Below are 14,816 nucleotides of genomic sequence, written 5' to 3'. Positions count from 1 at the left end.
CTTTACTACAGAAGAGATTGAAATAGTTCGTAATGGTTGGTACAAGACAAGATAAGAATAGCAATAGCCAGGGCTCTCTTGTAAGCAAGCAGCCAAGGCCTAGTGGGCAAGTAGGCTCAAGTGAATCTGAAAAGGCATACAAAGTCTGATATAGTGGTGATTTGGGTTCGTTCCTCTTATTTATTTATTTGCCCTTTTGAATATCTCTGCTAAGAATAGCTGCTAGTTATTTCTGCTAGTTAATGATAGTGAAGAGGAAGAAACTGTCCTCCAATTGCTTTTCTCTAACTTATCCTCTCACGGCTGTGACTTGTCATTTTTCCCCAAGCTACAACCAGCACTCCCTCATCTTCACATATACCCACATACCCCACATACACGTACACCAATTCCAGACAACCTTTCTCCACTAGGTTTCTCATTCTTTTTTTAATTTCTTATGTCCTCCTTTATGGTTTCTCCAGAATCAATTTTAAGAGTAGGGAACAAGAAATTATACTGAATTTGCCATTTAATGAGGCTTTTGTTGCCATAACTCTACTGAAATTATTCAGTTTTATCTCTCACATTAACTGTTAAATCAGACATTTGACACACCTTTTGCCTTCTTAAAATGCTCTTTCCAGGTTCCGTACTACTTAGCCTCTATCTTGCTATTCCTCTTAACTCACTGGCCATTCCTTCTCATTCTCCTTTCTGATGCATCTTTTCCCTAACCTCTAAACATTGCACATTTGCTTTTCTCTTTGACAGGTAGTCAAATAGCTTACTAAGTCTCATTGTATGTGATAGTAATAAGTATTGTTTTCTGAACTTCAGTCTCCTTATGACTCTTAAGACTGTCAAGAGTCATCTCAAATATACAGTTGGCCTTCTGTGTCCATGGGTTCCACATCTGTGGATTTAACCAACTGAGGATCAAAAATACTTGCAGGGGAAGAATTCCAAAAAGTTCTCAAAAGCCTAAACTTACTGGCTGCAGGCTAACAGCTATTCACATGGTGTTTACATTGTATTAGGTATGATAAGTAGTCTAGAGATGATTTAAGTAAGAGAGGGTGTGTTGTTCACTCACTAAGTCATGTCTGACACTTAGCAACTCCATGGACTGCAGCATGCCAGGCTTCCCTGTCCTTTACTGTCTCCTGGAGTTTGCACAAACACATCTCCATTGAGTTGGTGATGCCTTCCACCCATTTCATCCTCTGACGTCCCCTTCTTCACCTGCCTTCAATATTTCCCAGCATCAGGGTCTTTTCTAATGAGTCAGTTCTTCGCATCAGGTGGCCAGAGGATTGGAGCTTCAGCTTCACCATCAGTCCTTCCAATGAAAGTTCAGGACTGATTTCCTTTAGGATTGACTGATTGAATCTCCTTGCTATCCAAGGGACTCTCAAGAGTCTTCTCTAGCACCATAATTCAGAAGCATCAATTCTTTGACACTCAGCCTTCTTTAAGGTCCAACTCTCACATCCATACATGACTACTGGAAAAACCTTATCTTTGACTATATGGACCTTTGTCAGTAAGGTGATGTCTACTTTTTAATATGCTGTCTAGGATTGCCATAACTTTTCTTCCAAGGAGCAAGTGTCTTTTAATTTCATGGCTACAGTCACCATCTGCAGTGATTTTGGAGCCCAAGAAAATAGAATCTGTCTCTGTTTCCACTTTTTCCCTATCCATTTGCCATGAAGTGATGGGCCCAGATGCCATGATCTTAGTTTTTTGAATGTTGAGTTTTAAGCCTGCTTTCCACTGTCTCCTTTCACCCTCATCAAGAGGCTGTTTAGTTCCTCTTTGCTTTCTGCCACTAGAGTAGTATCATCAACATATCTGAGGTTATTGATATTTCTCCCAGCAATCTTGATTCCAGTTTGTGGTTGATCCAGCCCAGCATTTCACATGATGTACTCTGTATAGAAGTTAAATAAGCAGAGTGACAGTATACAGCCTTGATGTACTCCTTTCCCAATTTGGAACCAGTCCATTGTTCCATGTCCAGTTCCAGCTCTTTCCTTGATCTGCATACAGGTTTCTGAGGAGACAGTAAAGTGGTCTAGTATCCCCATATCTTTAAGAATTTCCCACAGTTCGTTGTGATCCACACACAGCTTTAGCATGATGAATTTTCTGGAATTCTCTTGCTTTCTCTATGATCCAGCAAATGTTGGCAGTTTGATCTCTGGTTCCTCTGCCTTTTCTAAATCCAGCTTGTACATCTGGAAGTTCTCGGTTCACGTACTGCTGAAGCCTAACTTGAAGGATTTTGAGCATAACCTTGCTAGCATGTGAAATGAACACAATTATACAAAAAAAAAAACAACATTCTTTGAAATTGCCCTTCTTTGGGGTTAGAATGAAACTGACCTTTTGTAGTCCTTTGGCCACTGCTTCGTTTTCCAAATTTGCTGACATATTGAGTGCAGCACTTTAGGATCTTTTAGGAGCATCATCATTTAGGATTTTAAGTAACTCAGCTGTAATTCTATCACCTCCACTAGCTTTCCTCATAGTAGAAAGCTAGGCTTTCTGAGGCTTCCGAATGCCTATTTGACTTCACACTCCAGGATGTCTGGCTCTAGGTGAGTGGCCACACCACCGTGGTTATATGGGTCCTTAAGACCTTTTTTGTATACTTCTTCCATGTATTCTTGCTACCTCTTTTTAATCTGTTTTGCTTCTGTTAGGTCCTTACCATTTCTGTCCTTTTTTGTGCCCATCCTTGTATGAAATTTTCCCTTGCTATCTCCAATATTCTTGAAGAGATCTCTAGTCTTTCCCGTTCTATTGTTTTTTCTATTTCTTTGCATTGCTCACTGAAGAAGACTTTCTTATCTCTTCTTGCTATTCTCTGGACCTCTGCATTCAGTTGGATATATCTTTCCTTTTCTCCATTGCCTTTCATTTCTCTTCTTTTCTCAGCTATTTGTAAGGCCTCCTTAAGACAGCCATTTTGCCTTCTTGCATTTCTTTTTCTTTGGGATAATGTTGGTCACTGTCTCCTGTACAGTGTTTTGAATCTCCATCCAAGGGACGCTATGTGTATGCAAATACTATTCCATTTTACATAGGAGCTTGAGAATCTGCAGAATTTTTTTTGATCCTTAAGAAGGGTAATTTGGGCACTGGGGTCATAGAATCATTCCCCCACAGATACCAAAGGACAACTGTATCTAAAAATAAACTTCCAAGTCACAACAACCCCCCCAACCCTGCCACCCCCAATTCTGCACTTTGCATAATTTTCACATCTAGTTAAATGGAACTTTATCCTTCTAATTTGCCCACGTCTGAAACTTTAGGATCATTTTCTTTCTTTCCTTCTCCACATTGAATCCCTTAGCAAATCATATCAACTCTTTATTCAGTTATCTAATGCTGCATAAGAAAACACTAAAATTAGTGACTAAAATGACAACAGTTATTTATTTACTTATACTTCTGCAATTTGGGTGGGTTTGGCCAGGACAGCATGTCTTGACTCCTTGTAATGTCTACTGGGGTGGCTAAACTAGGGCCAGGGGTCCACTTTCAAGCTGGCTCATATATATAGTGGAAGAGTTAGTTATGCCTGTCAGCTGGGAGCTCAAGTGGGCCTGTTAGCCAGGTATTTTAATTCTCCAGTGGCCTGACCACATGGCTAAATTGGGCTTCTTAACAAGATGTCCAGGTTCCAAGAGAAACATACCACGAGTAAGCTTTCCAAGAAGATAGCTCTAATGGGTGGCATTTATTAATCCTCGCTTTACGTCACAGTTACTAATGTCTCATTGCAGGCCATCAGATAAACAGTATACCACAGGTGAATATTATAGAATTGCAGACAGTCCTCACTATACACTGTAGGGTTGGACCATAAGAATGACCATGCAGCCTAAACCCTGTAAAGCTTTATTAGTAATCAATGGGAAAGTTAGGATTGTTCTGTGACCTTTAGAAATTTTTTTTTTTAAGAAATTTTTGTCAAAACATTAAAAAAAAATCTTCTACAGTCGATTATAAAGTTACATATTAGAGAAATGGAAAATATACTAAAATGAGCATTTGTTTAGTACATTGTAATTTAAAACACTAGAAACATTCTACTATGTTTAGAATGGATAATCATCCAGGACTTTTGTATAGCACAGGGAACTCTGCTCACTGTTATGAGGCAGACTGGATGGGAGGGAAATTCGGAGGAGAATGAGTACATGTACATGTATGATTGAGTCCCTTTGCTGGCTACCTGAAACTATCACAACATTGTTAATTGACTATACTCCAGTATAAAATAAACAGTTCAAAGGCAAACATACACACGCAAGAAAAGTTTACTGAAAAGAGGAACAGTCTAAACTTAATGCCAGCAGAAGAGAAAGAATTAGGGCAAAACTTAACAATATAGGGAATAGGACAACCATGCTGCTGCTAAGTCACTTCAGTCGTGTCCGACTCTGTGCGACCCCATAGACAGCAGCCCACCAGCCTCCCCCGTCCTTGGGATTCTGCAGGCAAGAACACTGGAATGGGTTGCTATTTCCTTCTCCAATGCATGAAAGTGAAAAGTGAAAGTGAAGTCACTCAGTCGTGTCCAACTCTTAGTGACCCCATGGACTGCAGCCTACCAGGCTCCTCCGTCCATGGGATTTTCCAGGCAAGAGTACTGGAGTGGGGTGCCATTGCCTTCTCCGAGGACAACCACAGAGATCAACCAAACCAAAATTTGGACCTTCAAAAAGATCAACAAAATTGACAAACCTTTAGCTAGACTGACAAAGAAAAAAAATAACTCAAATTTCTAACAGTAGGAATGAAAGAGCATAAGGCAATACTTTTATTTATGAGCAACTCTATACCAACACATCAGGTAACTTAGATGAAATGGACCAATTCCTAGAAAGACACAACTACCACTCCTGTTCAACGGTATACTAAAGATTCTACCCAGAGGAGTAAAGAGGGAAAAAAAATACGACATTCAGAGTGGGAAGGAAGAAGTAAAATTTTGGGGATTTTCTTTTAGGTGAATAGTGTGTGTTTAGAAGAAGTTACTCATGAAGAAGCAGTAACTGCCTTAAAGAACACATCTGATTTTGTTTATTTGAAAGTGGCAAAACCCACAAGTATGTATATGAATGATGGCTATGCACCACCTGATATCACCAACTGTAAGTCTGTTTGCTTATAATCTATCTTATTTCCTTAGATGTGATAAATTTTAATGAAAGTTCCCAATATAAAGTTTAAACATTATACAAATATTTAAAACAGAACTGTTAAACATTTTAACCTAATAATTTTTAAAAATCAATTTTAAGTCAGAATCTTCATAATAATAAGGGGGGTGAGTTTTTCACCTTTTTACCTGTAATTTCATAACAATAATTATTTAAGGCATTGATTCTTAAACTTTTATGTAAATGATAGCCACCAAAGGTATTTGCTCATAATGGAGATTCTTGTTTTGTTCTAATAATTTTAAGATGGAACATAGAAATATACTTGATCAAGCAATTATTTTAACAAGCAAGGTAATTCTGATACTTCTAGTGCTGCTGGTTCATGGTCTGTGCTTTGAGAAATAATAACTTAAAATATTTCTAAGACTTGGGCTTTTCTATACTGTCAACTGTGTGAGCACAGATACCATCTTTATACTTCAAGCTCTTAGTGTATTACATAACACAGTTGTGCATAATACAATTATATTTCCTAGAATCATATTGTAATGAAAGTACCTAGGTAATTTTAAGCTTCCTATGTGACTTTCTTTTTTTAATATACAAGCTGAGATGAAATGTAAATGTATTTTTAATGTGTTCATGTTAATTGAAAAATGAAAGTTTTATTTCGTATACTGAGTCAATACTAGAAGCACCGATATGTAATAAAGATCAATATAGTCTATAGTCTACTTTTCCAAGTTTTCCTTTTCTAAATTATAGAATTTTAGAGATATTTGTGGTTTTGTAATCATATTCAGTCTCTTTAATGAACAGAAATGATGTCTTATACTTCATTTTTGTCAGAACTTTACTACTTGCTGAAAATTCTTCCATATATTTGGCTTGCACAGGGCTTTATGTATATTTATAATTATGTATATTTATTATATACATATTAAATATGTATATTTAAAAATTATTAGGAGATGCAAATTCAATGATAAACTCTTTTATTCACCAATTTAAATTTTGATCTTATTTATTATGCTGCCTTATCTGTTCAAGACAGCTAAGTGCCAGTTAACAGATTGAGAATTGGCATCCTGATTATGGCCAAATATACAAAAAACAGGCTGCTGCTTACAGTTGAACTAGAAAGAAAGCATTACCTTTTATTGAATTATCTTTTTTATATAAAATAATATGACATTTAAAAAATAGAGCTGATCCTAAAGAGTAGTAATTAAATAATGATTAATTGTTTTCCCTATAGTCATATGTAGGATATTTCTCGCCTTTTTCATCTGTTTTTAAACTAATAGAATATTGTTAAAAAGGTGAAGTTTATGTTGCTGATTCAACTTTATCATAAAAGTGTTCTGTTTCCATTCTCCTCTCTTCATATGAATTTTGTTATACACTTCCAGACCATGTTCATACTATGCACACAATTCATAAGTAACTGACTTATGTGTGTTTTAAGAAGCATTTATGTTTGAAAATTTTTTACATAAATGATTTTTACCTGTTGGCTCTCCTGAAGCCCTTGCCATCGGACAATTCAGCTTACTGCCTATTCCTTATGTTAGCCATCTAGTGTCCTCACCGTCAGTGTGGCTTTAGTTACTGAAGATATTAGTGGTGCTCTCATTGTCCTTTGATACTGTTATTCACATTGTCATCCTTAGTGAAGACCAGTCAAAACCCACACTGATTCATTCAATAACCAGGCTTCTTTGTTTACTGATCTTTTTCTTTCTAACTCTCCTGCCCTCCACTCCAACTCAGATACTTGCTTCCAAGATAATAATTTAGATCTTATCATTGTCAGTACCTTCACCATGTCCAAAATCTTGATTTAAATCATCTCATTCTCTGACTACATCCATCAGTTTATTTACTCCTAACAGTTCATCTTCATTTTGATCTTCAGTCATTTGATGCCATTACTTGGTTGTTCCTTTGTGTCTCTACTTGTCTTCTTTGTTTAACTTAGCCTCCTTGGTTTGTCATTATATTCATTTCACTGCATATATCTTCTACTTTCTTTCCTTCTTCATCTTCACTGGCAGAATTCCATCCCTAGTTCAGCTTGCTGTCTTCATCCAGTCTTGCTCCCTAAGAAGCAGAACATGACTGGAGAAAAGCGCAGAACTATAATTTAGCTATGACCATAAATCTCAGATGGAGTCATGCTCTTAACAGTTGTAAGGCATCTATGGATAATAGCCAAAATATGGTACCCAGGAATTGAACTGGGGTCTCCTGCTTTGCAGGTGGATTCTTTACCAACTGAGCTATCAGGGAAGCCCCCCCAGGAATAAAAGAAAGTTTATTACAGAATAAAAAAAGTTCATCAGTTTATCAAAAGTTTATCAGTTGGATCTGATAAAGCAGTGGTTCCCAACATTTTTGGCACCAGGGACCGATTTCATGGAAGACAGTTTTTCGATGGGTGGGGCAGATGGAGGGAAGGTTCAGGCAGTAATGTGAGCAATGGAGAGTGGCCGCTGAAGCTTGCTCACCCGCCACTCACCTCCTGCTATGCAACTGAATTCCTAAAAGGCACTGTTAAGCGTCCTGGGGGTTGGGGACCTCTGATAAAGAACATAGTTTCTTTGATGACGTTAAAATTCTCATGCTTTTGCATCATATATCTTTTCACTTTTAATTTATATTCTCTTCAGGTGAAAGATGTTGTTAAACTTCTGATCGCCCACTGATCTCTTCCTACGTTTACCTTAAGTTCTTCCACTTGGCTTTTCTCCTAAACTTTGGGGGGTTTGGGTCATTAACCTAGATATCTAAGGACAATATTCAGGCTCCCTTTTTTTTGTAGTTCTCTGAGGAATCTTTATTACTTAGGATTTGGGGTATAGGAAATGACATTGTTTTATCTGATTATTTTTTAGACTTTCATTTCTCTGATAGAAACATTAATTTTTAGTTCGCGCCATGTGAGATACTTGCCTTACTTGTGAGAATGACTCCTTCAGAAAGGATCCGTCGAATAAAGGCAAAGTCTGGGTGTGGTAGGGAAAATGTACATTTTCTGGCTTGGGCAGTTGACTGAGTTTCTTGCCCAGTGTGTTTTTTGTTGTTGTTGTTCGTTTGTTTCAGCCAAGCTTGTTAATGCAGCAAAGAAATTTGAGTCAGAAATCAGTAAACTCTGGACTTTAAAATGCCAGTGATTATAATGGTTCACATGAATGTCAGTCACTTTAGGCCGTCAAGCCAGTTCCATTGAAAATCACAGATATTCTTACGTATCACCCAGGAAAGACTTTGGTCTTCAGAAGAGCCATTGATAGAAAGTCCTTTGGCTCAAATGCAAAACAGCATCTTATATATGAATTGGACAGGAAACAACTGCTAATGGAGACTGCAAGCTTATAAAATCAAAGATGCAGCAGACTTTGAAACCATATATTATCAATAGATATCATAGTCTTTTTCTTTTTTGTATGATTACAGAAAGATACAGATGTATAGACGCTATCTGCTTTTGATAGAGCATACATTCTTTTCAGTACACCGTATTTATAGTCATTACCTACTGTCTTTCACTCAGGCTGCTTTGCTCTTAATGTTACCTATCTGGCCACTATAGTAATGTGAAGTAATGATCCTTCCATTTTTGGTTTCCCGATAGGTATTAACAATGCTTTGTGCATAGAAGACTGTAATGTAATGAAAGGAGAGATTGTGGTTAAGTAATAAATATTTCAGCTAGATTTTTGAAATGCCTTGTACCTTTATCATAGTATCTCAAAGTTAAATATTGCTTTCTACATTTTTCAATAATCACATAATTCAAATGCATTGCATTTTTGGAAGTTACAACTGAAATGTGTTGCTTACCTGGGTCAGAAATAACTTTATAATTTTCTGTTCTTAGCTCTTACTGGAATTACAACTGATGGACTGTACTGATGTTTATTATTATTGAAATTATTTCCAGAGTTTTGCTTACTTTCTTTGTTTCTTTTACTAGATTACCATTTGGGGGGGGTGCATTAAAAAGGATAATTATTAATTGGATTGACAGATCTGAGCTGGTGTCAGGGCATGTCCTTTTTTTCCCTTTACATTTTAGAGCAGTTTTAGGTTCACAGGAAAATTAAGCCAAGATCGAGAAGTGTCCCACCTCTATAGCTTTTCAAATTATTAACACCTCCCACCAGAGTGGTTCATTAGTTCCAACTGATGACTCTACATTGCCACATCATTACCCAAAGCCCATAGTATACTCTAGGGTTCCCTCTTGATGTTGTACATTCTGTAGAGTTCGATAAATGTATAACGACATGTATTAGCTATCAGTATCATACAGCATGGTTTCATTGCCCTAAAAATCCTGTACTCTGCCTATTCATCCCTCCCTCTCCTCTAACCTCTGGCATCCTCTAATCCTTTTACTACCTCCATAGTTTTGCCTTTTTCAGAATGTCATGTAGTTGGAATCATACAATATGTAGTTAAAATCTTAACTTCTTATACCTAAAACTAACACAACATTGTAAATCAACTATACTCATAAAAATTTTAAAAAACAAATATATCACATTTTACTTTTCATAAAATACATTCTATATAATTTGATTAATGACATTTCCAACTTTACCTGAAACATACAAAATGGCATTGAATATATCATGTATATCCAATTGAAATACCAAAGTTATACCCAAAAACTTCAAACTCCTTAAAAACAATAAAAATAATTCAGCCCTCTGCTGATTTTGCCAAATTTGAGTTAAAAATTCAAAAATACTTTAAAATCACACAGGCTAAAGTTTTCCATAAACCTGTAGAATTAAAGAAGGCATAGATACTTGAAAGAAAAGCAAAAAGCCTCCTTTTGCATAGTAATGTGCAGGAATTTTTAACTCCTTGGGTAAATAACCAAGGAGTGCAATTGCTGGATCGTGTTATAAGACTGTTTAGTTTTATAATAAACAGCCAAATTGTCTTCCAAAGTGGCTGTACCATTTTGCTTTCCCACCAGCAATATATAAGAGTTCTGTTACTCCACATCCTCAAAAGCATTTGGTTTTACCATTGTTCTGTTTTTTTAGCCATTCTAATAGTTGTACAGCAGTGTCACATTGATTTAATAAGCATTACCTTAGTGCAGGAGACAAATCACTGGTTTGGGAAGGTCCCCTGAAAGAGGAAATGGCCATCCACTTCTGTATTCTTGCCTGGGAAATCCCGTGGACAGAGGTTCCTGAAGGCCTGTAGTCCATGGGGTCACAAAGAGTTGGACATGACTTAGCAACCAAGTATGTATGCACACACATGTGATGGATCGTAGGTATTTTTTTCTTAATATTGAACCAACCTTGCATACCTGGGATAAATCCCAGATGCTTGTGGTATATAATTTTTTTATATATTGTTGGATTTGATTTGCTAACATTTTGTTGCAGATTTTTCCACTTATGTTCATGAGAGATGTTGTTCTATGGGGTTTTTTCTCTTAAGATTTCTTTGTCTGGTTTTGTTAGAATAATGCTGGCTTCACAGAATGAGTTAGCAAGTATTCCCTTGGCTTCTGTGTCCTGGAAGTGGTTATAGACACTTGGTATAATTCATTTCTTTAATATTTTACAGAACTCATCACTGAACCCATTTGGGACTGGTGCTTTCTTTTCAGAAGATTATCAATTATTGATTTAGTTTTTCTAATAGATATGGGTTTGTTCAGATTGCCTATTCTTTTTTGTGAGTTTTGGCAGATTGTCTCCTTAAGGAGCTGGTCCATTTTGTCTAGGTTACCAAATCTTTGGGCATAGAATTCTCCATAGTACTTATTATTCTTTTAATATCATGGATCTGTAGTGATAGCTGCTTTTTCATTTCTGTCTTCTCTCTTTTTTTCTCAGCCTGGATAGAGGCTTACTGATTTTATTGATCTTTTCAAAGAACCGGCTTTTGATTTTTATTAATTTTTTTCTCTGTTGATTTCTTGTTTTTAGAATTTCATTGATTTCTCCTCAGATTTTTTATTTCTTTACTTCTGCTTACTTTGAATTTCATTTACTCTTTTTTCTAGTTTTATAAGGTAGAAGCCAAGATGATTCATTTAAGGAAAGATTGTTCTCTTTTTCTAATATATGCATTTAATACTGTAGATTTCTCTCTAAGCACTGCTTTTCCTGCATCCCACGTGTCGATAAGTTGTGTTTTCATTTTCTTTTAGTTCAAAACATTTTTAAAATTTCTCTGGAGATTGCTTCTTTGACCTAAGTGTATCTAGGAATGTGTTATTTAGTCTCTACTCCATTTAGTATCACTTTGGTTTCATGTATCATTTGTATCCTTGTATCATGCTGACATTCATTTGATTTATACACAAATATATATATGTATAAACATAAACAAACATAGTCAAATACAGCATTGCTGTTATTTTGAACAAAGTGTTTTTTGTTAGACCAATCAAGAATAAGAAAAACTAGTTTTATTTTACCATATTCCCTCAGTGCTCTTTCTTTCTGTATAACTGAACTTCTGGCATACTAACTTCCCTTCTCTCTAAAGAACTTTTAACATTTCAAAAGCCAAATCTACTAGCAATAAATATTCCCTCAGTTTTTGTTTAATGAAGTGTTTATGTCTTCTTCACTTTTGAGGGATAATTTCACAGGATACAAGGTGGGCTTTTTCTCTTAACACTAAATATTTCACTCCATTGTCTTACTTGAATGACTTACTAAGGAGAAGTCAAACGTAATTCTTACCTTGCACCTCTACCAGTAAGGTAAGGCTTTTAATTCCCTATGACTACTTTTAGGGCTTTTTGCCCCTCCTTTTTTCTTCTGTAGTTTGAAAACGATATGCATTTGCATTTATCCTGCTTAGTGTTCTCTTGAGTTTCCTAGGTTTGTCTGTGGTTTGGTGTCTGACATTTATTGGGGAAATTATCATCATTGTTGTTTCAAATGCTTCTATTCTTTTCTCTCCTCCTTTTGATATTCCCATTACACATATGTAGTTTTTGTAGTTTTGTAGTTTTGTCACTTTTCTTGGATATTTCGTTCTGATCCCCACCCCCTGCCCACAAACCCCAGTCATTTTTTCTCTTTGCTTTTCAGTTTTAGAGGTTGCCATTTAGATATCAAGCTCAGAAATTCTTTCTTCAGCCATGTCCAAACTACTAGTAGCTCATCAAAGACATCATTCATTTCCATTAGAGTGTTTTTGAGCTCTAGTATTTCTTTTTGTTTCTTTCTTAGAATTTCTATCTCTCCACTTATATTGCCCATCTGTTCTTGCATACTGCCTTCTTTATACATATTGTTTGCTTTATCCATATCAGCATATTAATCATTTTTGTTTCGAATCCTGGTCTGAACATTCCAGCATCACTGTTGTATGTGTCTGGTTCTTATGCTTGCCCGGTCTCTTCAAACTGTGTTTTTGCATTTTAGTACGTTCTTTTTTCATGAGAGTCATGCTGGAAAGCCAGAAGTCCCTTAATTTATTTTATTTATTTTTTAAATATATATAATTTTTTTACAAAATTTTTTTAAAAAAAGAAAATGCAACATTCTCGTTCTAGAAAACCCAAAATTTGCTATTGATGCTAATTTCTATGAGTTTGCTGTGCTACCATACACAAGTCAAGAAATTAAAGAAACCATTAAATATTTAGAAACATTTAACATCATAAGCTTGAAAATCTAACTGTGTGTAGTAGCCCCTCAAAAAGCCACAACTTGCATTTTTTAAAAAAGTATTTTCTCTGCAAAGAAGCTTATCAGCTATACAAAAATCTGTGCAGTTTTTATACTGAAGCTAATATTGAGCTGTACTTGAATTCACATTCTTAGCAAAACAATTGCCTGAGCACACACGTACACTCCACACACATCATTATAAGATAACCATTTATTCCTCATCTTCCTTTTCCTCTTCCTCATCTTCATCTTCTTCCTCCTCATCTTCTGGTTCATTCTTCCTCTTGGAGCCTGTCGGCCTGCCAGGGCGCTATTTTCCCGCTTCACTCTTGCCCTTGGCACGGTATGCAGCAATATCCTTTTCCTATTTCTCCTTTAGCTTAGCTGCTTTCTGTTCATACGGCTGTTTATCTTTGGCTGACTGCTCAGACCACATTTCACCCATTTTTTTTGCAGTATCCCCAATGGATAAGCCAGGGTGTTTGCTTTTGATCTTTGGGTGATATTCGGAGCAAAACAGAAAGAAGGCAGATGGAGGCCTTTTCAGAGTGTTGGGATCTTTTTCTTTCCCTTCTTGTCACCTTTAGGAGGGACGTAATTTTTCATCTCTCTGTCGTAGCAAAGTTTGTCACTTTTTGCCATGTCTTCGAACTTGGACTTTTCCTTGGCCGACATGGTCTTCCATCTCTCGGAACTTTTCTGGAAAACTCTGCGAAATTGACTGAGGAGTCGGGGTGCTGCTTCTTGTGCTCCTCGCGGCAGGTCTGCACGGAGAAGGCGTACGGAGACATCTTGCCCCGCCGCTTGTTGGGGTCGCCCTTCCCCATGATGCTGCTGCTGCGGCGGAAAAGATTTTCCTCAGAGTTCCGCGCAGCGGCCGTGTTTCACCACGACGCTGCTGCCCCGGCTCTGGCGTGAACTCCCTTAATTTATTTTAAAACTTTGTCAAGCATAATCTTTTTGCACTTATTTTTAAGCTTTTAGTTTTTGTTACAATCAAATTTTGAGTATCCAGTTGATTGTTGAACAATGTGGGTTTGTACTATGCAGATCCACTTATATATAGATTTTTTTTTCAGTGCAAACTACAGATCTTAATGGTTGGCTCAATCTGTAGATGCAGAACCATGAATATTGAGGCCCAACTGTAAAGTCATATGTTCATTTTCAACTTCTTGGAGGGTCAGTGCTTCTAACCCCCATGTTGTTCAGGGATCAGCTGAATATACTTCTCTAAAAATGTTAATCTGCAAGATAACTTCTTAGAAAAATAAAATTGTTATAATTAAGATTGATTTAGTTCAGTCTTTCCTGTGACAGTCTTTTGAATAGCATTTCCTGGATTTACATTTGGCAAATCAGTTACTGTAAAACTCCTTTTTAGTTGTTTTGTCAGAGAAACCAAATGGAATAAGTTTGCTTTGCCGATCTGAATGTCTAAGCTAGCTTTTACCCGGAAAGTTGAGCTTCTCTAATTTTTTTTACCTAGTAAATACATTTTCTCTACCAAATCCTATTATATAAATGAGTAACTATGAATTACACATTAATTAACTGTGACATTGATAATCTATAAACATGGTACTGAATGGCGTGTTTCCATTTTCAAGTGTTTTTTACTTCTTTTGTAAGCTTCTTCTCAGCCTATCGATAACCATGTTAGCCCACCTTCCTACTTGGGCCAGACACCAGCATCACCAGCCAGATATTCACCTGTTTCTAAAGCAGTCCTTGGAGATGATGAAATTACAAGGTAAGGAATTGAATAGTCATCATTCTTACATAAAGCCAATCATTAGACAGAGTTATAATCAACCAAGTAGGATAGTCACAGTTTTCAGGACTAAATAATTTTATTAACAGATAATAAATGTAAACCTTAATTTTTTTATTTGAAAGGTTCATTTAAGGGCCATAAGTATAAAAATATCTTACTTTACAAATCATCACTTTTTTTAATGTTCCTTTTTTCAAGGATTAG

General features: G+C 36.3%; 1 protein-coding gene and 1 pseudogene across 7 annotated transcripts in view; one reads left to right on the top strand and one right to left on the bottom strand.

Annotated features, from left to right (window-relative positions):
• Positions 1–14,816, top strand: part of DLG1 (discs large MAGUK scaffold protein 1) — a 260,484-nt gene that overhangs the window by 166,001 nt on the left and 79,667 nt on the right. For all 7 annotated transcript variants that reach the window (XM_065943579.1, XM_065943584.1, XM_065943583.1 and 4 more), the window contains 2 exons: positions 5,009–5,153; positions 14,468–14,588. In XM_065943579.1, coding sequence (XP_065799651.1) covers positions 5,009–5,153; positions 14,468–14,588 — 266 coding nt within the window. The remainder of the gene's footprint in view (positions 1–5,008; positions 5,154–14,467; positions 14,589–14,816) is intronic.
• LOC136173729 (high mobility group protein B2 pseudogene) lies at positions 12,709–13,662 on the bottom strand (annotated as a pseudogene).

This window comes from Muntiacus reevesi, chromosome 8, assembly GCF_963930625.1.
Source record: "Muntiacus reevesi chromosome 8, mMunRee1.1, whole genome shotgun sequence".
In the NCBI taxonomy this organism is placed as follows: domain Eukaryota; kingdom Metazoa; phylum Chordata; class Mammalia; order Artiodactyla; family Cervidae; genus Muntiacus; species Muntiacus reevesi.
The sequence above is the reverse complement of the archived record's forward strand: the minus strand, read 5'-3'. Positions and strand labels throughout refer to the sequence as shown.